Source organism: Ascaphus truei, unplaced genomic scaffold (genome assembly GCF_040206685.1).
Source record: "Ascaphus truei isolate aAscTru1 unplaced genomic scaffold, aAscTru1.hap1 HAP1_SCAFFOLD_485, whole genome shotgun sequence".
Taxonomy (NCBI): Eukaryota; Metazoa; Chordata; class Amphibia; order Anura; family Ascaphidae; genus Ascaphus; species Ascaphus truei.
The window spans coordinates 128,175-154,649 of record NW_027456816.1 but is presented as its reverse complement, the minus strand read 5'-3'; the positions used below and the strand labels follow the sequence as shown (position 1 = coordinate 154,649).

Below are 26,475 nucleotides of genomic sequence, written 5' to 3'. Positions count from 1 at the left end.
GACACGCGAAGCATTGCAGCCTATTAAATCCTAATCATTATCATTTAACAGATCAGCCGCCCGTCAGCCAGGCATGAACCATGGCTGGGAAGGCAAACGCAACGGGGCTTGTCAGAGGTGAGGAGCGGTGCATTCCAGGTATCTGCCAGGTACATACTGGGTATTTGCTCGAATAAAGTGTGTCGCAGCAGTATCTCTTGCAGTGATCACATATTTTGCCCGTGGTCAGTCACATTGCTGGCTCATTATAGGAGGTGTCACTGGCAGCCCCCTTGGAATAGGGACACTGCCCCCCCATACTCCTTGCTTAGGATGGTTTCCAGCTCAGGAACGGTCTTGGTCACCACGTCGAAGGGAGCCATGTTTCTGCCAAGTCGCCCCTCAGTGTGCAGCCCCCCGTTCCCCTGCACGCAGCAGAAGGCGCTCCAGAAGAAGGTGGGCACGTTGACGCGGTCTCGCAGCCACTTGCCCTGGCTGGGGCTCAGCCCAGAGAGGATGACCCCACTCAGGACATGAGCCTGGCTGCAGGCCGGCAGGATATTGTCACGCAGGAAGCTCTCGTACTGGTTCCAGGAGCCGCTGTTCAGCTCGGAGTACTGAGGCGCCATGTTAGTGTATGTGAAGGTGGAGATCTGAGACTCGCTGCTGTGGTGCTGACTCGGATTCACGTGGCCACGGGTCAGGCCTGAATTCCTGTAATCGTCATTCACAGCCTGGCTCTCCGTCACTGAGGACACGTCCGACTGCAGAGCGCTGTGTGAGGGCTGCAACATGTCCTGACGAGGGACACCGGCCAGCTACACGGGGGACAAGAGAGAGGGAGACGGTGACACACCTGCACACACGGTGACACACCTGCACACACAGTGACACACCTGCACACACGGTGACACACCTGCACACACGTAGACACACCTACACACACAGTGACACACCTGCACACACGATGACACACCTGCACACACGGTGACACACCTGCACACACGGTGACACACCGGCACACACGGCGAAACACCTGCACACACGGTGACACACCTACACACACGGTGACACACCTGCACACACGGCGACACACCTGCACACACGGTGACACAACTGCACACACGGTGACAGCGCTGCACACACGGTGACACACCTGCACACACGGTGACAACTGCACACACGGTGACAGCACTGCACACACGGTGACACACCTGCACACACAGTGACACACCTGCACACACGGTGACACACCTACACACACGGTGACACACCTGCACACATGGTGACAGCGCTGCACACACGGTGACACACCTGCACACATGGTGACACACCTGCACAAATGGTGACACACCTGCACACACAGTGACACACCTGCACACACGGTGACACACCTACACACACGGTGACACACCTGCACACATGGTGACAGCGCTGCACACACGGTGACACACCTGCACACATGGTGACACACCTGCACAAATGGTGACACACCTGCACACACAGTGACACACCTGCACACACGGCGACACACCTGCACACACGGTGACACAACTGCACACACGGTGACAGCGCTGCACACACGGTGACACACCTGCACACACGGTGACACAACTGCACACACGGTGACAGCGCTGCACACACTGTGACACACCTGCACACACGGTGACACACCTGCACACACGGTGACACACCTGCACACACAGTGACACACCTGCACACACGGTGACACAACTGCACACACGGTGACAGCGCTGCACACACGGTGACACACCTGCACACACGGTGACAACTGCACACACGGTGACAGTGCTGCACACACTGTGACACACCTGCACACACGATGACACACCTGCACACATGGTGACACAACTGCACACACGGTGACAGCGCTGCACACACGGTGACACACCTGCACACACGGTGACACAACTGCACACACGGTGACAGCGCTGCACACACTGTGACACACCTGCACACACGGTGACACACCTGCACACACTGTGACACACCTGCACACACAGTGACACACCTGCACACATGGTGACACACCTACACACACGGTGACACACCTGCACACATGGTGACAGCGCTGCACACACGGTGACACACCTGCACACATGGTGACACACCTGCACAAATGGTGACACACCTGCACACACAGTGACACACCTGCACACACGGTGACACACCTACACACACGGTGACACACCTGCACACACAGTGACACACCTGCACACACGGTGACACAACTGCACACACGGTGACAGCGCTGCACACACGGTGACACACCTGCACACACGGTGACACAACTGCACACACGGTGACAGCGCTGCACACACTGTGATACACCTGCACACACGATGACACACCTGCACACATGGTGACACAACTGCACACACGGTGACAGCGCTGCACACACGGTGACACACCTGCACACACAGTGACACACCTGCACACACAGTGACACACCTGCACACACGGTGACAGAACTGCACACACGGTGACAGCGCTGCACACACGGTGACACACCTGCACACACGGTGACACAGCTGCACACACGGTGACAGCGCTGCACACACTGTGACACACCTGCACACACGATGACACACCTGCACACATGGTGACACAACTGCACACATGGTGACAGCGCTGCACACACGGTGACACACCTGCACACACGGTGACACAACTGCACACACGGTGACAGCGCTGCACACACTGTGACACACCTGCACACACGGTGACACACCTGCACACACGGTGACACACCTGCACACACAGTGACACACCTGCACACATGGTGACACACCTACACACATGGTGACACACCTGCACACATGGTGACAGTGCTGCACACACGGTGACACACCTGCACACATGGTGACACACCTGCACAAATGGTGACACACCTGCACACACAGTGACACACCTGCACACACGGTGACACACCTACACACACGGTGACACACCTGCACACATGGTGACAGCGCTGCACACACGGTGACACACCTGCACACATGGTGACACACCTGCACAAATGGTGACACACCTGCACACACAGTGACACACCTGCACACACGGCGACACACCTGCACACACGGTGACACAACTGCACACACGGTGACAGCGCTGCACACACGATGACACACCTGCACACACGGTGACACAACTGCACACACGGTGACAGCGCTGCACACACTGTGACACACCTGCACACACGGTGACACACCTGCACACACGGTGACACACCTGCACACACAGTGACACACCTGCACACACGGTGACACAACTGCACACACGGTGACAGCGCTGCACACACGGTGACACACCTGCACACACGGTGACACAACTGCACACACGGTGACAGTGCTGCACACACTGTGACACACCTGCACACACGATGACACACCTGCACACATGGTGACACAACTGCACACACGGTGACAGCGCTGCACACACGGTGACACACCTGCACACACGGTGACACAACTGCACACACGGTGACAGCGCTGCACACACTGTGACACACCTGCACACACGGTGACACACCTGCACACACGGTGACACACCTGCACACACAGTGACACACCTGCACACATGGTGACACACCTACACACACGGTGACACACCTTCACACATGGTGACAGCGCTGCACACACGGTGACACACCTGCACACATGGTGACACACCTGCACAAATGGTGACACACCTGCACACACAGTGACACACCTGCACACACGGTGACACACCTACACACACGGTGACACACCTGCACACACAGTGACACACCTGCACACACGGTGACACAACTGCACACACGGTGACAGCGCTGCACACACGGTGACACACCTGCACACACGGTGACACAACTGCACACACGGTGACAGCGCTGCACACACTGTGATACACCTGCACACACGATGACACACCTGCACACATGGTGACACAACTGCACACACGGTGACAGCGCTGCACACACGGTGACACACCTGCACACACAGTGACACACCTGCACACACAGTGACACACCTGCACACACGGTGACAGAACTGCACACACGGTGACAGCGCTGCACACACGGTGACACACCTGCACACACGGTGACACAACTGCACACACGGTGACAGCGCTGCACACACTGTGACACACCTGCACACACGATGACACACCTGCACACATGGTGACACAACTGCACACATGGTGACAGCGCTGCACACACGGTGACACACCTGCACACACGGTGACACAACTGCACACACGGTGACAGCGCTGCACACACTGTGACACACCTGCACACACGGTGACACACCTGCACACACGGTGACACACCTGCACACACAGTGACACACCTGCACACATGGTGACACACCTACACACATGCTGACACACCTGCACACATGGTGACAGTGCTGCACACACGGTGACACACCTGCACACATGGTGACACACCTGCACAAATGGTGACACACCTGCACACACAGTGACACACCTGCACACACGGTGACACACCTACACACACGGTGACACACCTGCACACATGGTGACAGCGCTGCACACACGGTGACACACCTGCACACATGGTGACACACCTGCACAAATGGTGACACACCTGCACACACAGTGACACACCTGCACACACGGCGACACACCTGCACACACGGTGACACAACTGCACACACGGTGACAGCGCTGCACACACGGTGACACACCTGCACACACGGTGACACAACTGCACACACGGTGACAGCGCTGCACACACTGTGACACACCTGCACACACGGTGACACACCTGCACACACGGTGACACACCTGCACACACAGTGACACACCTGCACACACAGTGACACACCTGCACACACGGTGACACACCTACACACACGGTGACACACCTGCACAAATGGTGACAGCGCTGCACACACGGTGACACACCTGCACACATGGTGACACACCTGCACACACAGTGACACACCTGCACACACAGTGACACACCTGCACACACAGTGACACATCTGCATACACGGTGACACACCGGCACACACAGTGACACACCTGCACACATGGTGACACACCTGCACACATGGTGACACACCTGCACACACGGTGACAGCGCTGCACACAGTGACACACCTGCATACACGGTGACAGCACTGCACACACGGTGACACACCTGCACACACGGTGACAGCGCTGCACACACGGTGACACACCTGCACACACAGTGACACACCTGCACACACGGTGACACACCTGCACACACGGTGACACACCGGCACAGACGGTGACACAACTGCACACACGGTGACAGCGCTGCACACACGGTGACACACCTGCACACACAGTGACACACCTGCACACACAGTGACACACCTGCACACACGGTGACACACCTACACACACGGTGACACACCTGCACACACGGTGACAGCGCTGCACACACGGTGACAACGCTGCACACACGGTGACAACGCTGCACACACGGTGACACACCTGCACACACGGTGACAGCGCTGCACACATGGTGACACACCTGCACACACGGTGACACACCTGCACACACAGTGACACACCTGCATACACGGTGACACACCGGCACACACAGTGACACACCTGCACACATGGTGACACACCTGCACACACGGTGACACACCTGCACACACGGTGACAGCGCTGCACACGGTGAAACACCTGCACACACGGTGACAGCGCTGCACACACGGTGACACACTTGCACACACAGTGACACACCTACACACACGGTGACACACCTGCACACACTGTGACACACCTGCACACACTGTGACACACCTGCACACACGGTGACACACCTGCACACACGGTGACAGCGCTACACACACGGTGACACACCTGCACACACGGTGACAGCGCTACACACACGGTGACACACCTGCACACACGGTGACACACCTGCACACACAGTGACACACCTGCATACACGGTGACACACCGGCACACACAGTGACACACCTGCACACATGGTGACACACCTGCACACATGGTGACACACCTGCACACACGGTGACAGCGCTGCACACAGTGACACACCTGCATACACGGTGACAGCGCTGCACACACGGTGACACACCTGCACACACGGTGACAGCGCTGCACACACGGTGACACACCTGCACACACAGTGACACACCTGCACACACGGTGACACACCTGCACACACGGTGACACACCGGCACAGACGGTGACACAACTGCACACACGGTGACAGCGCTGCACACACGGTGACACACCTGCACACACGGTGACACACCTGCACACACAGTGACACACCTGCACACACAGTGACACACCTGCACACACGGTGACACACCTACACACACGGTGACACACCTGCACACACGGTGACAGCGCTGCACACACGGTGACAACGCTGCACACACGGTGACAACGCTGCACACACGGTGACACACCTGCACACACGGTGACACACCTGCACACACAGTGACACACCTGCATACACGGTGACACACCGGCACACACAGTGACACACCTGCACACACGGTGACACAACTGCACACACGGTGACAGCGCTGCACACACTGTGACACACCTGCACACACGGTGACACACCTGCACACACTGTGACACACCTGCACACACAGTGACACACCTGCACACATGGTGACACACCTACACACACGGTGACACACCTGCACACATGGTGACAGCGCTGCACACACGGTGACACACCTGCACACATGGTGACACACCTGCACAAATGGTGACACACCTGCACACACAGTGACACACCTGCACACACGGTGACACACCTACACACACGGTGACACACCTGCACACACAGTGACACACCTGCACACACGGTGACACAACTGCACACACGGTGACAGCGCTGCACACACGGTGACACACCTGCACACACGGTGACACAACTGCACACACGGTGACAGCGCTGCACACACTGTGATACACCTGCACACACGATGACACACCTGCACACATGGTGACACAACTGCACACACGGTGACAGCGCTGCACACACGGTGACACACCTGCACACACAGTGACACACCTGCACACACAGTGACACACCTGCACACACGGTGACAGAACTGCACACACGGTGACAGCGCTGCACACACGGTGACACACCTGCACACACGGTGACACAGCTGCACACACGGTGACAGCGCTGCACACACTGTGACACACCTGCACACACGATGACACACCTGCACACATGGTGACACAACTGCACACATGGTGACAGCGCTGCACACACGGTGACACACCTGCACACACGGTGACACAACTGCACACACGGTGACAGCGCTGCACACACTGTGACACACCTGCACACACGGTGACACACCTGCACACACGGTGACACACCTGCACACACAGTGACACACCTGCACACATGGTGACACACCTACACACATGGTGACACACCTGCACACATGGTGACAGTGCTGCACACACGGTGACACACCTGCACACATGGTGACACACCTGCACAAATGGTGACACACCTGCACACACAGTGACACACCTGCACACACGGTGACACACCTACACACACGGTGACACACCTGCACACATGGTGACAGCGCTGCACACACGGTGACACACCTGCACACATGGTGACACACCTGCACAAATGGTGACACACCTGCACACACAGTGACACACCTGCACACACGGCGACACACCTGCACACACGGTGACACAACTGCACACACGGTGACAGCGCTGCACACACGATGACACACCTGCACACACGGTGACACAACTGCACACACGGTGACAGCGCTGCACACACTGTGACACACCTGCACACACGGTGACACACCTGCACACACGGTGACACACCTGCACACACAGTGAAACACCTGCACACACGGTGACACAACTGCACACACGGTGACAGCGCTGCACACACGGTGACACACCTGCACACACGGTGACACAACTGCACACACGGTGACAGTGCTGCACACACTGTGACACACCTGCACACACGATGACACACCTGCACACATGGTGACACAACTGCACACACGGTGACAGCGCTGCACACACGGTGACACACCTGCACACACGGTGACACAACTGCACACACGGTGACAGCGCTGCACACACTGTGACACACCTGCACACACGGTGACACACCTGCACACACGGTGACACACCTGCACACACAGTGACACACCTGCACACATGGTGACACACCTACACACACGGTGACACACCTTCACACATGGTGACAGCGCTGCACACACGGTGACACACCTGCACACATGGTGACACACCTGCACAAATGGTGACACACCTGCACACACAGTGACACACCTGCACACACGGTGACACACCTACACACACGGTGACACACCTGCACACACAGTGACACACCTGCACACACGGTGACACAACTGCACACACGGTGACAGCGCTGCACACACGGTGACACACCTGCACACACGGTGACACAACTGCACACACGGTGACAGCGCTGCACACACTGTGATACACCTGCACACACGATGACACACCTGCACACATGGTGACACAACTGCACACACGGTGACAGCGCTGCACACACGGTGACACACCTGCACACACAGTGACACACCTGCACACACAGTGACACACCTGCACACACGGTGACAGAACTGCACACACGGTGACAGCGCTGCACACACGGTGACACACCTGCACACACGGTGACACAACTGCACACACGGTGACAGCGCTGCACACACTGTGACACACCTGCACACACGATGACACACCTGCACACATGGTGACACAACTGCACACATGGTGACAGCGCTGCACACACGGTGACACACCTGCACACACGGTGACACAACTGCACACACGGTGACAGCGCTGCACACACTGTGACACACCTGCACACACGGTGACACACCTGCACACACGGTGACACACCTGCACACACAGTGACACACCTGCACACATGGTGACACACCTACACACATGCTGACACACCTGCACACATGGTGACAGTGCTGCACACACGGTGACACACCTGCACACATGGTGACACACCTGCACAAATGGTGACACACCTGCACACACAGTGACACACCTGCACACACGGTGACACACCTACACACACGGTGACACACCTGCACACATGGTGACAGCGCTGCACACACGGTGACACACCTGCACACATGGTGACACACCTGCACAAATGGTGACACACCTGCACACACAGTGACACACCTGCACACACGGCGACACACCTGCACACACGGTGACACAACTGCACACACGGTGACAGCGCTGCACACACGGTGACACACCTGCACACACGGTGACACAACTGCACACACGGTGACAGCGCTGCACACACTGTGACACACCTGCACACACGGTGACACACCTGCACACACGGTGACACACCTGCACACACAGTGACACACCTGCACACACAGTGACACACCTGCACACACGGTGACACACCTACACACACGGTGACACACCTGCACAAATGGTGACAGCGCTGCACACACGGTGACACACCTGCACACATGGTGACACACCTGCACACACAGTGACACACCTGCACACACAGTGACACACCTGCACACACAGTGACACATCTGCATACACGGTGACACACCGGCACACACAGTGACACACCTGCACACATGGTGACACACCTGCACACATGGTGACACACCTGCACACACGGTGACAGCGCTGCACACAGTGACACACCTGCATACACGGTGACAGCACTGCACACACGGTGACACACCTGCACACACGGTGACAGCGCTGCACACACGGTGACACACCTGCACACACAGTGACACACCTGCACACACGGTGACACACCTGCACACACGGTGACACACCGGCACAGACGGTGACACAACTGCACACACGGTGACAGCGCTGCACACACGGTGACACACCTGCACACACAGTGACACACCTGCACATACAGTGACACACCTGCACACACGGTGACACACCTACACACACGGTGACACACCTGCACACACGGTGACAGCGCTGCACACACGGTGACAACGCTGCACACACGGTGACAACGCTGCACACACGGTGACACACCTGCACACACGGTGACAGCGCTGCACACATGGTGACACACCTGCACACACGGTGACACACCTGCACACACAGTGACACACCTGCATACACGGTGACACACCGGCACACACAGTGACACACCTGCACACATGGTGACACACCTGCACACACGGTGACACACCTGCACACACGGTGACAGCGCTGCACACGGTGAAACACCTGCACACACGGTGACAGCGCTGCACACACGGTGACACACCTGCACACACGGTGACAGCGCTGCACACACGGTGACACACTTGCACACACAGTGACACACCTACACACACGGTGACACACCTGCACACACTGTGACACACCTGCACACACTGTGACACACCTGCACACACGGTGACACACCTGCACACACGGTGACAGCGCTACACACACGGTGACACACCTGCACACACGGTGACAGCGCTACACACACGGTGACACACCTGCACACACGGTGACACACCTGCACACACAGTGACACACCTGCATACACGGTGACACACCGGCACACACAGTGACACACCTGCACACATGGTGACACACCTGCACACATGGTGACACACCTGCACACACGGTGACAGCGCTGCACACAGTGACACACCTGCATACACGGTGACAGCGCTGCACACACGGTGACACACCTGCACACACGGTGACAGCGCTGCACACACGGTGACACACCTGCACACACAGTGACACACCTGCACACACGGTGACACACCTGCACACACGGTGACACACCGGCACAGACGGTGACACAACTGCACACACGGTGACAGCGCTGCACACACGGTGACACACCTGCACACACGGTGACACACCTGCACACACAGTGACACACCTGCACACACAGTGACACACCTGCACACACGGTGACACACCTACACACACGGTGACACACCTGCACACACGGTGACAGCGCTGCACACACGGTGACAACGCTGCACACACGGTGACAACGCTGCACACACGGTGACACACCTGCACACACGGTGACACACCTGCACACACAGTGACACACCTGCATACACGGTGACACACCGGCACACACAGTGACACACCTGCACACATGGTGACACACCTGCACACACGGTGACACACCTGCACACACGGTGACAGCGCTGCACACGGTGAAACACCTGCACACACGGTGACAGCGCTGCACACACGGTGACACACCTGCACACACGGTGACAGCGCTGCACACACGGTGACACACTTGCACACACAGTGACACACCTACACACACGGTGACACACCTGCACACACTGTGACACACCTGCACACACTGTGACAGCGCTACACACACGGTGACACACCTGCACACACAGTGACACCTGCACACACGGTGACACACCTGCACACACTGTGACACACCTGCACACACTGTGACACAGCTGCACACATGGTGACACAGCTAGCTCAGTGGAAAAACAGGACTGCTGCAGAAGGAAGTGCACCCAAGCCTGCCGAGTTCAAACATGAGAGGAGATGCTATCAGTGTAACAAGACTGGCCACATAAAGCCAGATTGTCTGGACTGGCCAAAGTCCAGGAGTCCCCATCAGGCGCAACACTCTCCAGCTGTGACAGTAGGGTGTAGCCGGCCTTCAATAATAATGGTGGAGCCCGGCTGGCTGCCCCTGAAACCATATGGCAAGGGCTGAGAGTGTCAGCTCTTGGGTCCAATATTGTACCTTACTGTGTTGCCCTGTAATTCTATTTCCCTTATACTGTCCTCCATAGGGTTATAAGCCAGGAACAGCGTGAGTGGGGTTAACTATGTAAGCCCAGTGGGCCAGTTAATGCATTCTATGCTGTATTCCCTTGGTCTCATGGTCCCGTAGCTGCCTGTGAAAGCCTGTAAGTGGGTTGCCTTGTATGGGTGGCCCCTTTCGAGAAATAGCTGCAGGGCAGACTTCAGGCACATAAGGGTGATATTTGGGGACAAACAGGGTTAACCTGAATTGCCTGACAGCAAGGTATTAGAGCTGGTCTTAGAGCAGGTTTTAGAGCCCCGTGCGCAGACCCCATGTTTTAGGTCCAAATTGTACAGTGCAAGCTCTAGGGACCAAATGTTAGTTTTTCTGTGTTTTAAAACTACAATGCATTTTGTGTTTGTGCTGTGAGCTGGACTGCAGACAGGACAAAAGGCAGCCAGATGTGAATTAGCATTTCAATGCCACCAGCTCGGGTATAGGGATTCTCTGTGTTAATTGCAAGAGACATGCAGGTTTTGGCACTCACAATCCATGCTCTAATTGACTGCCATCCCTCTCAGTGTATTAGATAGGCAGCAAGCCCTATATAAGGAAGAGCAGTGAAGCAGTTCTCTCTCACCCATCACAGCGCTGACCCTGTGAAACCAACTCAACTGTGGCAAGTAACACAGATCAAGAAGCTTTCTAAAGTGTGCGACAATACACTCAACAAGAGAACTTGGAGTAATGAGGCTCAAGCCTCGGTATCCAATATCACCACTGACAGATTTAATCTGTCAGTCAGAACAGAACAGGCAGTTCTCTCTCTTTTTCTGTTGGAGATTTGAAGAGACAAGCAGCTGCAGACAGGCAGGCTTCTCAAAGGTGCTTCTGGGTGAAAGGAGCTATTAATGAGGAGCATAAAGAAATGCTCTAGTACCAGGCTTGTAAAATAATTAAATCCAGATTATAGACATCATGGGTGAATCCATATTCATATAAGCAATTGAATGAGTATATCCGTGAAGTTAACTCAAAAGACACGTAATCCCTGAAAACTGGGGATAAGTGATTGTCACGGTGACACCAACTTTTATCAACACATTTATATTTCTGGGTACTTGATTGAACAGAACAAGTTGCAAAATAAATTGTGATTTATTTCCTTAATAGACAAACACACGACATCTGCAGAATACACTTAAAACAACACTCACTGGGATAAGGAAATGGAAGAAATTGTCCTTGGAATGAAAGAAATTGTCCTTTGCTTGCCAGTGCAAGAAATGCAGCCTTGGTTTTAAAAGTCCTGTGGTTATGTTGTTATTAACCCATTCACTCCTGGACTGGTTGCTGCTGTACTGGAACAAAGTCTTGCATCTTTACATCATGGATTAAAATTCAGGAATCACACTGGGAAATACCTGAGAAGCCACAGTTATAGACTGGCCAAAGCTATCTTTAACATGTGGATCCAATCCCCTCGTGGGAACAAAAAAACCCACGAACAGCCAAGTTACCCACAGATCATAAGACCGGTCAAAAGGGCTGTCCGGTGGGCAGGGCGCATGGGTCAGGTTGACGCCCATGCCACTTAGCATACCTGGACTACACCCATTTCTTGGGGCCACTGTGTCTGGTCTCTGACTTAGAGGTGTCACTAGCCTGACATCTGCTGTGCATCAGTATGCCAGTATTGTATACATTATGGGCTTCTGGGTATTGTCATAATTGACACTCTTTTAGACAGGGGGACTCGCACCCAGCTCCACAATTGACCAAATATAGTCATCCTCCCATACGGACATAAATAGGTTTGCGTAGCTGGGGGCGAATTTGGTACCCATGGCGGTTCCACACTTTTGTAAATAAAAATTATTTTCAAACCAAAAGAAATTATGTTTTAATATAAAATGTATACTGTCCAAGATAAAATTGGCTTCTGTCTAGATGTATCACTAGCCTGACATCTGCTGTGCATCAGTATGCCAGTATTGTATACATTATGGGCCTCTGGGAATTGTCATAATTGACACTCTTTTAGACAGGGGGACTCTAAATCTTTTTGGAGCCTTTTGAGGCTCCATCATAAAAATAATTACAGCCCTTTCAGGCTTGGTCATAAAAATACCGAAGCTCATTCACCCATATCACAGCTGGATGTCCAAGTAATTCCTGTTTAGACTTACAAAAAAATACCTCCTGCCTTACATTTAAGATCGTCTATCATGTGTTGGTTAGAGTGTATGGCAAGCAATGCATCTTGTCTTTTACCCTCGCAGACAGGGAATGGCCTGCAGATGGGGAATAAAAATGGCGGGGACAGGGCAACAGTGTGAAACCCAGTGATTCAGTATGGCGCTAAAACACAGTGATAGTGATATTAAATAATATATTGTGTAACTGAAAAAAACTCTCAACCTTCCAGGGAATATACACTGATTCCCTCACAAAACGTTTGAATCCAGGACAGGAAGGGAGCAGGATCGTCAGGAACACCCAGAAAAAAACATACAATAACAAATCATAGTGTAGTACTTAAAGACAATTATGGGTCAGAATTCAGGAAAAACTTGGCTCTTACAGATCGCCTACTTACAAGAAGCAGGATAAAAAACAGCGTTTTTGTATGTAAAGTTGAATAATATATTCCTCCGCCTAAGATAGCAGCATACAGCAGTCACTGATGATGGTAAACTGGATAGTGTGATCGCCGGGGCTTTCGCTCTCACAGAACAGCAACCGCATTCATACAGAGAAAGAGGGAAACATAGTGTGTACCAGGTAACACTAAAAATTTATAGAAGAAGCATAGAAATGTGTACTCACAATGCAACGTGTGAGCACATTCACATAAAGGTTTCTTGGAATGTCAGGCAGCTACACAAACGGCTTGGCAGATGGAAATAGAACGTCCTCCACTCAGAGATCCCCTCCTCGAGGGTGCCCCCTCGTCCGGTGCCGGATGGATGGCGTCTGTCGTCACTTCCTGGCCTGGGGGTGACGCCTTTTCCGGTGAGGACGGGAAGATCTGGGGGTTGGAAGACTCGCCGAGCCGCAGCAGCAGTGCCTCTGGGGTTGGAGCAGGCTATCAGACCGTCAGGTTATGATGCAGCTGTACTCTGTCTCCTTCCTTAGCTTGGCTCAACGCGTTTCACTGCATCCGCAGCTTCCTCAGGAGCGGGGACAGGGCAACAACAGTAATGCATGGCAAATCAAGTATTAACCCTTTCCTCCCCGTCACAGTGATGTTGTCACCAACCCTCAATTTCATTGGGAGTGTCCACTTCAAATACGAAATTTTATACTCAAAATCACCCACTTCAAAGACTGGATAAGACGTGCAGCTGCTGACAAAGGATCTAAGTAGTGAAGTCAAAGTAGTGCACAGCCAAAAGGAGCAAGGAGAGGATCCAATAATGCAAAAAATGATTTAATGGAGACTCAGGGAATAGAGAATAACCTCCTACATACTCTTCGAAACGCGCAGGAGGTTATTCTCTATGCCCCGAGTCTCCATTAAATCATTTTTTGCATTATTGGTTCCTCTCCTTGCTCCTTTTGGCTGTGCACTACTTTTACTTTGCTACTTGAAAAGAGCTATTACACCAACACAGAAGCATGGAGAGGCCCAGCCAGCAGGCTGGAACCAACCGGAGCGAACAAGGTAACACCTTTTGCTGAAGCAGGAGCCCTGCAACTATGAAATGGCTAGATCTCAACATCCAGACCCCAGTAAGTGTGTATATTCTCTGTATTTTGTATTTCAGTGTGTTTCCGAGGTCTTATCCAAATAAACCTCAATTTATTTCACGGCCTGGTTTTGCCTTGTGACCGATCCCTTAAATATAAATGTGTTAAAAGACCTGGTCTACTGTGACAGGCTTTATTCCGGTGGCAGCGTGTGGGATCATTGGGCTTTGCACTATAACTTCCTGCAGGGAGTTATAGGACAAAGTGAGCTTGTGGAGTGCAAGCTCTCAAACCAAGTAGTGTCAGAAAACACGCTATACAAAGCAGGGAATCACACTGTTCAGTGTCACTTAGGTTATTAGTGCCTGAAAGGTGAAGATGTGGTCCCCAACAGGAAGGTATGTGTCCTGGGATCGTGCATCTGTGGTTGGCCTCTCGTTACATCTCTGCACCTCCATATATCTCACCTCTGACCTCTCGTTATGCTCCCCTGCACCTCCATATATCGCACCTCTGACCTCTCGTTACGCTCCCCTGCACCTCCATATTTCTCACCTCTGACCTCTCGTTACGCTCCCCTGCACCTCCATATATCGCACCTCTGACCTCTCATTACGCTCCCCTGCACCTCCATATATCTCACCTCTGACCTCTCGTTACACCCCTCTAAACCTCCATATATCTCACCTCTGACCTCTCGTTACGCTCCCCTGAACCCCCATATTTCTCATATCTGACCTCTCATTACTCCTCTGCACCTCCATATATCACACCTCTGACCTCTCGTTACGCTCCCCTGAACCCCCATATTTCTCATATCTGACCTCTCATTACTCCTCTGCACCTCCATATATCTCACTTCTGCACCTCCATATATCTCACCTCTGACCTCTCGTTACGCTCCCCTGCACCTCCATATTTCTCATATCTGACCTCTCATTACTCCTCTGCACCTCCATATATCACACCTCTGACCTCTCGTTACGCTCCCCTGCACCTCCATATTTCTCATATCTGACCTCTCATTACGCTCCCCTGCACCTCCATATATCGCACCTCTGACCTCTCGTTACACCCCTCTGCACCTCCATATATCTCACCTCTGACCTCTCGTTACGCTCCTCTGCACCCCCATATTTCTCATATCTGACCTCTCATTACTCCTCTGCACCTCCATATATCTCACTTCTGCACCTCCATATATCTCACCTCTGACCTCTCGTTACACCCCTCTGCACCTCCATATATCGCACCTCTGATCTCTCGTTACACTCCTCTGCACCTCCATATATCTCACCTCTGCACCTCCATATATCTCACCTCTGAACCTCCATATCTCAGCTCTGACCTCTCGTTACACTCCTCTGCACCTCCATATCTCACCTCCGACCTCTCATTACACCCCTCTGCACCTCCATATATCGCACCTCTGACCTCTCGTTACACTCCTCTACACCTCCATATATCTCACCTCTGACCTCTCGTTACACCCCTCTGCACCTCCATATATCTCACCTCTGACCTCTCGTTATTCTCCTCGGCACCTCCATATATCTCACCTCTGCACACCCATATATCTCACCTCTGACCTCTCGTTACACCTCTCTGCACCTCCATATATCGCACCTCTGACCTCTCGTTACACTCCTCTGCACCTCCATATATCTCACCTCTGCACCTCCATATATCGCACCTCTGACCTCTCGTTACACTCCTCTGCACCTCCATATATCTCACCTCTGCACCTCCATATCTCACCTCTGACCTCTCGTTACACCCCTCTGCACCTCCATATATCGCACCTCTAACCTCTCGTTACACTCCTCTACACTTCCATATATCTCACCTCTGACCTCTCGTTAAACCTCTCTGCACCTCCATATATCTCACCTCTGACCTCTCGTTACACCCCTCTGCACCTCCATATATCGCACCTCTGACCTCTCATTACTCCTCTGCACCTCCATATATCTCACCTCTGACCTCTCGTTACACCCCTCTGCACCTCCATATATCTCACCTCTGACCTCTCATTATTCTCCTCGGCACCTCCATATATCTCACCTCTGACCTCTCGTTACACCTCTCTGCACCTCCATATATCTCACCTCTGACCTCTCGTTACACCCCTCTGCACCTCCATATATTGCACCTCTGACCTCTCGTTACTCCTCTGCACCTCCATATATCTCACCTCTGACCTCTCGTTACACCCCTCTGCACCTCCATATATCTCACCTCTGACCTCTCGTTATTCTCCTCTGCACCTCCATATATCTCACCTCTGACCTCTCGTTACTCTCCTCGGCACTTCCATATATCTCACCTCTGATCTCTCGTTACACTCCTCTGCACCTCCATATATCTCACCTCTGACCTCGTTATTTTCCTCTGCACCTCCATATATCTCATCTCTGACCTCTCGTTACACCCCTCTGCAATACCATACAGTATATCTCATCTATGATCTCTTGTTACCCCTCTGCACCTCCATATATCTCATCTATGATCTCTTGTTACCCCTCTGCACCTCCATATATCTCACCTCTGATCTCTGGTTACTCCCCTCTGCGCCTCTATATATCTCACATCTGACCTCTCGTTACTCTCCTTTGAACCTCCATATATTTCACCTCTGATCTCTCGTTACTCCTCTGCACCTCCATATACTGTATCTCATCTATGATCTCTTGTTACCCCTCTGCACCTCCATATATCTCATCTATGATCTCTCGTTACACCTTGATCTGGGTCTGGTAGGGGGGGGGTCTTATCTGCATCAAGTATTGGGTGAGGTCAGGTAGTGGGGGGTCTAATCTTGGAAAGGAATTGAGTAGGGTCTGATTTTGGTTGGCTAGTGTGGTATGGGTTTGATCTGGGTCACTTAGTTGGGGGGTCTGATCTTATTTAGTTATAAAAATGTTTTACCAGGAAGTAATACATTGAGAGTTATCTCTCATTTTCAAGTATGTCCTGGGCATAGAGTTAAGATGACAAATAATATATGGTTACAAAAACATAGTTACATATATGAACAGGGTATACATTATATACAAGTCATTGCAAGCACAGTTAGAGATAATATATATTATAGGCGTATGTAACAGTTACAGACCAGATTAAAATCTGAGATAGCTTTAGTTTTGAAAGAATTTAGACTGGTGGTGACTGTGAGAGTCTCCGGTAGATTTTTCCAGTTGTTGGGTGCACAGTAAGAGAAGTGTCACGGGAAACGGGTTTATCAACACCTTTTTATACCGGGATCATTGATTGAGCAAAGCAAAGCAAGGAGGTAAAATAAATGGTAATTTATTTCAGGAAAAGACATGCACACAATGTAACACAATTTACAGGGTTAACACACTTACTGGGAATGGGGCTAACAAATAAATCTATCCTTAGAGCGAAATTCGCAAAAATAACCTCTGTAGGCGCCCTTTTCCTTGACCGGTAGGTACTCACGAAGTCCTGGAACAGATTTCGGCATGCAATGCCAGACACGACTGCTATGTTCTTCAGAAGTGGGACTTAGAAGAATTCTTGAGTCAAAATCTTTGAACCCGGCTCGCATCTATTCAGCACAGAGCATCTTTGAATTTGCCACTGTTGGTTTGGCGCTTAGAATCTGCCCTCCTGATTGGCTGCAAGCTTTCTTATGGGTTTCAGCGTCCCATTCACAAACCTCTACAGCCTATCCTCCCACTGCCGCTCCGCCAGATGCTGTGTATTCTCTTGCTCTCCAGTTCTGGTGGGGAGTTCCCACGCTAGGTTTCTTTCTTGCCAATCCCATAGTGCCAATTCATCCCTGGGCAGGGGGTCTGTGACAGGGTAAATAAAAGCCACCAGTTATATGCCTGGAAAACCTATGTCTAGTCTGCAGTGCAGCACTGACTAGGTTAACTTCAGCTGGGAACCTCAGGACAATTAGTTGGATCCCAGCTGCCTAATCAAGGTGTGTTGAAACCCAGGCTGTAGACACATGGAGCCTGGCTGTTGAGAGAGGAGTAAGCTGCTGAAGAGAATTCCTGATACAAGCTCTGATTAGCAAAGTAGATGAATTGTGAACTGTCTGTCTCCTGCATAGAAAAGGGTAGCTGCATTATTTTTAGACTGTCTGCTAAAGAGAAACTGTTTAGTTTGGTCTGCTGAAGAAAAAGCCATTTTTCGTTTGTTGCTGATGAAAAGCTATTTTTGTTTTGTGTGCTGTATATCTTTGAAGGCTAAATAAATAAGCCTTGTCAAGAAACCCGCGTGTGTAGTTGCATGTACCCTGTAACAGGGTCACTGCTCGAATAGTCCTTAGCCTGTCTCTGTCTCTGTCCCTATCCTGTTCCGTCTGCTTGTCTTGTCGCCACGTCATCAAGGGAGAACGCGCTTGTCTTTATTAGCCAATTATTAGCCATTATTCAACCCCAGGTAGTCTGTCTGGGCCAACCATGGCGTCCAGACTTTTAGACTTTTACAAAATTTGCGCCAGTGTCATTGACAAGACTCGTCAATTTCTCCATCTGGCAAACTGTCCAAATTCTATTCCGAATTTTCACAATCAGGGGAATCTCATTTTGTTTCCAACGTGCTGCGATCTCCCCCCTTACCGCCGTCGCAAAGTGCGCCACCAATTTATTATCTTTCTGGAGAGACCCTGGTGTGGCCTACCAAGAAGAAACAACCACGGGTCTAATGGTATGTGTGTGTCTAGGATCCTGTTCAGCCAATCTTTAACTGATTCCCAGACCGGGACGATTCGGGGGCAGGACCACAGCATGTGCAACAAGTCTGCTTGCTGTCCACATTGTCTCGGGCACAATGGGGAGTAACTAGGCAGAAATTTGGACAATTTTAGAGGGGTGAGGTACCACCTCATCATTTCCTTATATGCGTTCTCCCTCAAAGTCGTGCATATGGAGCTTTTTGAAGTTGCCAGGACAATTTTCGTCCATTCGTCCAGGTCCAGTTCCTCCCCTAAGTCAGTTTCCCATCTGGTCATGTACAGTACCCTGTTTTCTGTGTCACAGTCGAGCCAGAACTGGTCACTTCCCTTTACATCTGCGATGTGAGTCCCTTTGTGTTTGTCCCTGAACGACAGAGCTTTTCGAAGTTGGGCAATTGGTTTTGGGGTTTTTGCGATTGGTAAAATGCCCTGTTCTGGAGGTACCTGAAAAAGTCAGCATTGGGGATATCTTTTCTTGATTTGATCAAAAGTTTGTATGCCTCGTCTGCCCTCCAGATCATGGAGTCTATTCATATGTTTTTGTTTCCAGATATTGAAGTCGGCACCTTTTAGTTCTGGAGCAAACAGGGGATTACCCCATAGTGGGGTAATTCCAGAGTTCTTTTGGGTCAATTTGTATTTGAGCCCGGAAGCCTCCCATACCGATAGTGAGCTGGTCATCGAGGATAGCGGCATTGTGGTGCCTAACCGCACCTTTTTGGGAAGTCAGATTAGATTTTTTCATTCCAGGGGGGAATAATAATAATAATTCTTTCTCTAGTGCGACCCATCTTTTAGAATCTGGGTCAGCATGCCATTACACAATTTGACATAATTGGGCCACTTTATAATAAGACAACAAACAAGGTACCGCTAGCCCTCCCGCCCCCGTTTGTCTGCGCATTATCTGCTTGCCCACTCTCGCCTTTCTCCCTCCCTCTCCAGATAAATGTATCTATCTCTGATTGGAGCGAGAGGGTGTCCTTCAACCGTAATGGCACCTGGAGGGTTTAGAAGAGATAGAGGCGTGGGAGCAGATTCATTTTGACACAGTTGATCTTTCCGATCCACAACATTTTGTGTGAGGCCCACCTTTTTAAGTTCCCTCTCAGGGTCTGCATCAGTTTTGGGTAATTTTCCTGGTAAAGGGGTTTAAAGTCATTGGTTAAGTTAACTTCCAAGTACTTCGTTTGTTTCTGCTGCTAATTAAAGTTGAAATTGAGGGTGATCAGCTTCTCCAGATGCTTAGGTAAATTTACATTCAGCGCGTCCGATTTGGATTGGTTTATTTTGAATCCGGAGATCCTATTGAATCTTCCCAACAAGTCGAACAGGTTTGGGAGAGAGGTAAGGGGGTTGAATATCGTCAGGAATACGTCATCCGCATACAGTGCCACTTTATGCGACTGGTTTTCAATGACCATACCTGTGTTGTCTTTGCTATCGCGTATCTGACGCTGCCAGTGGTTCCATACACAATGCAAAGAGGAGGGGGGGGGGGGAAGCGGGCAGCCCTGTCTTGTACCGCTCTTGATTTGAAAGGGATCAGAAGCGAATCCCTGGTGGGTAACCCTGGCCGATGGAGTCGAATAGAGGGAGAATATAGCTTTTGTCAATTTTGTTCCCAGCCCAAATGCTCCAAGCGTGGCCTCCAAATACGCAAGTCTATCCTGTCGAACGCTTTTTCAGCATCCAGACTGAGCGCCATAACCTGTATGTATCTTGAATCCGCTATTTCTATCAGATCAATGATTCGTCGGGTATTATCTGCTGCTTGTCAACCCATAATAAACCCGACTTGATCTGGGTGCACCAGTCTGGGCAGGATAAGACCTAATCTATTGGCCAATAGTTTAGCATAGATTTTAACGTCCGAATTAATCAGGGAAATTGGTCTATAACTTTTACAGTCCAATGTGGCTTTTCCCTGCTTATGTATTATAAAGATGGACTCCTGGAGTATGTGTTGGGGAAAGGGGGATCCCGCTAAAACTTGGTTATACGATACGAGATATGGAGCCAGATGTTTCCTAAATTTCTTATAATATAGGTTTGAAAAACCATCGGGTCCCGGGGTTTGCAGAGGGTTTCAATTTTTTTATGACCTCGAACAGCTCTTCCACCGTGAAATCACTACCCAGTACCTTTCTGTCTGCCTCGCTCAGACTCGGCAGATTCGAGCTCTTCAGGAAATTCCTCAGAGCTTTTTTAGTACTAGCGGAGCGGATCACCTTCTCACCATCATACAGTTTCTCATAGAAATTTTTTAATTCCCCCACTATATTTTTAGGATTAGCAGAAATCGATCCTGATTGTAATCTAATGGCTTGGATATTATAATTCTTTACTTTGGAATTGATCAGATTGGCCAGCATGGTATCTGGTCTGTTTGCTTTCTCAAAAAATTTCCTCTTTGACCAGCTAAGTGACTTTTCGGCCTGAGAAGTGAGGAGCAGATTCAGCTTAATCTGAGCGTCTGCGATCTTTTTAAGAGTCGCTGAGCTTGGAGATCTCTTATGTTGGTTCCATAGGTCAGTCAGCTCATTCTATCCTTCCAGGATCTTATTATTTCTTTCGCTCTTCCTTCTGGCCACCAAATTAATCAAGACCCCTCTTAGTGTTGCTTTGTGTGCCTCCCAGAGGGTAATATGAGAGCAGACGCTTCCCTCATTTTCTCTAAAGAAGTGTTTAATTTCTCCTCCTAGAACTTCTTCTATTTCGGGGATCTTTAATAATGATTCATTTAATTTCCAGTTTGCTCCTGGCCTGTCTAGGCCTATCTGGGAGCACCGTAGCCCTATGGGTGCATGATCTGACCACGAAATATCGTGGATCCCAGAATGGGAGATCTTCGGGACCAGTCTACTAGAGACAAAGAAGTAGTCGATTCTGCTAAAGGTGTCGTGTGGGTGTGAATAGAAGGTGTAATTCTTATCTAGTGGATGTAATTCCCTCCATACATCAATTAGTTGAAGGTCCTTCAACCCCTGCGCCAAAGATGTGGATTCATTTCCAGTACAAAGCCTTGGGGGTCCAGACCTGCCCAGGGCTGCATTTAGCGCTGCGTTGAAGTCACCTCCCACAATGAGAGCGCCTTTAGTATGTCTTTGAATAATTGGGACGATTACATTATGAAAGGAAGAATCGTGGCCATTAGGCGCATATATTGTAACAATAGTTAACAGTTGCTGGCTAATAGTACCTGCAATCAGGAGGAATCTACCCTCGGTATCTTTTTTTGTCACATCTACCACCAGCCCTACCCTATTGTGGACGAGTATTGCAACTTCCCATTTTTTCTCTTTAGCAGAGGACAGGAAAACCTGTCTAAACTGTTTGTCGAGGTATTTGGGGAAGCTGGTGGTGCTAAAATGGGTCTCCTGTAATAATATGATGTCAGCATTTCTCCGCTTGTTATCTAGGATTGCTATCTTCCTTTTTCGGGGACAAGTTAGGCCTTTTGTGTTATGGGAAAGAAAAGTCAGTGACATGATGTGTGTGTCATCTCACCTTGTAACATCTGTGTTATTATTGGGAGCCTTGGGCCTGTTCTGCTTATCCTTGACCATTGCAGGCTGGCTGAGAGTCTGTAGAACTTCCCAGGTATCGGGAACTCCCCCCCCCCCCCACCACCACCAGCAAACCATCTATGCGGGAGGGAGGAAAGGGTGAAGGAAACAAGTAGGGGAAGCAAGACACAAAAGGGAAATAAAACAAAATGGAAGAGAAGGCAGTGGTCCGAGACCCTTACCCTCTCCTTGCCTCTAGGTTGAAGGGTGTGGCCGGGACCTCCTCAGTGTCTCCTCCTTCCACTCCTCCATTCACCGCGGAGATCCCGCGCCCCCTCTCCCGAGGACTTTCTCGAAAGCCCGGGCATGAGCCCCGACCCGAGAGTAGGGACGCAGGGCAGCGGCCGGTTCACAGCCACAGCCGGCGTTATCATATGCAAAACTCCTAGTAAACAACTATAATCATACATTAAATAATTCAACTGCCTCAACGACATAACCAAACAAATGAGCATCTTGAACAACCTCAATATTAAATTATATAATAACCCTGGACAAGTTGTAACACTCTATCCAATAATTCCCATGTAGATTGACCTCTTTGTGTCCATCTAGCCCCCCTCCCCCCCCACCACCTAATTAAACCCTAAACTATTAGTGAAATATCTACCTAATCTTACTTTAACCTAACCGGAACTCAAGTGCTTAGCTTTATACCTGCACATTTAATTATTTGTAGGCTTGCATCTCTGGGTGTTAGTTAGCCGAGTGATCCTATCTCACGCTGATCCAAGATACTATATTTATCCCCAGAGTTACTATGCACTTATTTATTTATTTATAAAATATTTTACCAGGAAGTAATACATTGAGAGTTACCTCTCGTTTTCAAGTATGTCCTGGGCACAGAGTTAAGACAAATAATACATGGTTACAAATATAGTTACATAAATGAGCAGTGTATACATTATAAACAAGACATTGCATGCACGTTTAGAGATAATATATATTATGGGCGTATGCAACAGTTACAGACCAGATTAAAGTGTGAGACAGCCTTAGATTTGAAAGAACTTAAACTGGTGGTGGATGTGAGAGTCTCTGGTAGGTTGTTACAGTTTTGGGGTGCACGGTAAGAGAAGGAGGAACGTCCGTATACTTTGTTGAGCCTTGGGACCATGAACAGTCTTTTGGAGTCTGATCTCAGATATGGCCTGCAGACAGGATAGAGTTGACTATGGAAGCAATTGGTTTGGCGATGGCTGGGGCACCAAGTCTTAGGAACTTAGATTGCAGTAAGTCAGGACCACATTGGTTGCTTAGTTTTAATTTGAGGAGCGCTTGTGTAATCTCCTTTTTGGATACTGGGAAAAATTGAAAATTGTGGGCAGTGTTGGGAGAGGGTGGGACTATAGGGGTACTCCCAGGATGAGATTCAGGTTTGTGTTTTGGGCTGCGTTTCGCTAATAAGTTAGTAGCACACCCCACAAAGTAATCATTGAATGCATTACACCTTGGTAAGGTTGTGAGGGATATGATCCTTCTGATGGAGGTACTAGTCTCATTATACTGAAGAACTGTATCAATGCTCGGTTCATGCAATACCAGGATCTGGGGTCTTACCATAGGCTCCAGGTACCAGTTGTTGGAGGAGATGTCTGGCCGGGAGGTGGTGGACTTCTCCAGAACATATGCAGAGTAGACAGGCACGCGGGCTGTACGGTGGTACAAGGTCGCATAGTAATACCGTCCCTGCAGGCGCTGGCAGATACGGGCAGTGCTGGCAGAAGCCAAGCCCAGCGGCTCTTGCCCCAGGTAGAAGAACGTCTGGCAGGAGGAGACTTCTTTGAAGCTTTGCACCACCTCACAGAGCCCCCCAGAGCAGAGCGCGGCTACAGCAAGGAGCAGCCTCAGGAAGCTCATATTGTCTCACTCTGACCGATCGCTCTCCTTTCTGGTGTATTCATAGACATCTGCACCCCACGTCATGGGGAGAATTACACAATTAGCCGTCCAGGTGCTCAAACAGAAGCCATTCCCAGCACAACCTGGACTGGCACACAGCTACCAGCAGAGGCAAGAGTGTGTACAGTGAGGCTATACAGGGGGGCAGTGTGTGCAGTGAGGCTATACAGGGGGGCAGTGTGTGCAGTGAGGCTATACAGAGGGGCAGTGTGTGCAGTGAGGCTATACAGGGGGGCAGTGTGTGCAGTGAGGCTATACAGGGGGGCAGTGTGTGCAGTGAGGCTATACAGGGGGGCAGTGTGTGCAGTGAGGCTATACAGGGGGGCAGTGTGTGCAGTGAGGCTATACAGGGGGGCAGTGTGTGCAGTGAGGCTATACAGGGGGGCAGTGTGTGCAGTGAGGCTATACAGGGGGGCAGTGTGTGATGTGAGGCTATACAGGGGGGCAGTGTGTGCAGTGAGGCTATACAGGGGGGGCAGTGTGTGCAGTGAGGCTATACAGAGGGGCAGTGTGTGTAGTGAGGCTATACAGGGGGGCAGTGTGTGCAGTGAGGCTATGCAGGGGGGCAGTGTGTGCAGTGAGGCTATACAGAGGGGCAGTGTGTGCAGTGAGGCTATACAGGGGGCAGTGTGTGCAGTGAGGCTATACAGGGGGGCAGTGTGTGCAGTGAGGCTATACAGGGGGGCAGTGTGTGCAGTGAGGCTATGCAGGGGGGCAGTGTGTGATGTGAGGCTATACAGGGGGGCAGTGTGTGCAGTGAGGCTATACAGGGGAGCAGTGTGTGCAGTGAGGCTATGCAA

General features: G+C 51.2%; 1 protein-coding gene across 1 annotated transcript; it reads right to left on the bottom strand.

The window, feature by feature from the left end:
• On the bottom strand, positions 1 to 25,633 carry LOC142484967 (endonuclease domain-containing 1 protein-like). Its single transcript, XM_075584212.1, has 2 exons — positions 25,334 to 25,633; positions 1 to 797 (listed from the first exon to the last, which is right to left on the bottom strand). Exons 1-2 carry the CDS (start codon positions 25,631 to 25,633, stop codon positions 258 to 260), a joined length of 840 nt encoding a protein of 279 aa, XP_075440327.1. The 3' UTR covers positions 1 to 257.
• Positions 25,634 to 26,475: the final 842 nt, after the last annotated feature.

What these genes read in the sequence shown, in the direction of transcription:
- LOC142484967 (XM_075584212.1), bottom strand. Translation starts at nt 25,633, where the DNA reads ATGAGCTTCCTGAGGCTGCTCCTTGCTGTAGCCGCGCTCTGCTCTGGG. An exon ending in ACTGGTACCTGGAGCCTATG is followed by an intron (nt 798 to 25,333) that starts GTAAGACCCCAG and finishes TCCCCCGTGTAG; the next exon opens with CTGGCCGGTGTCCCTCGTCA.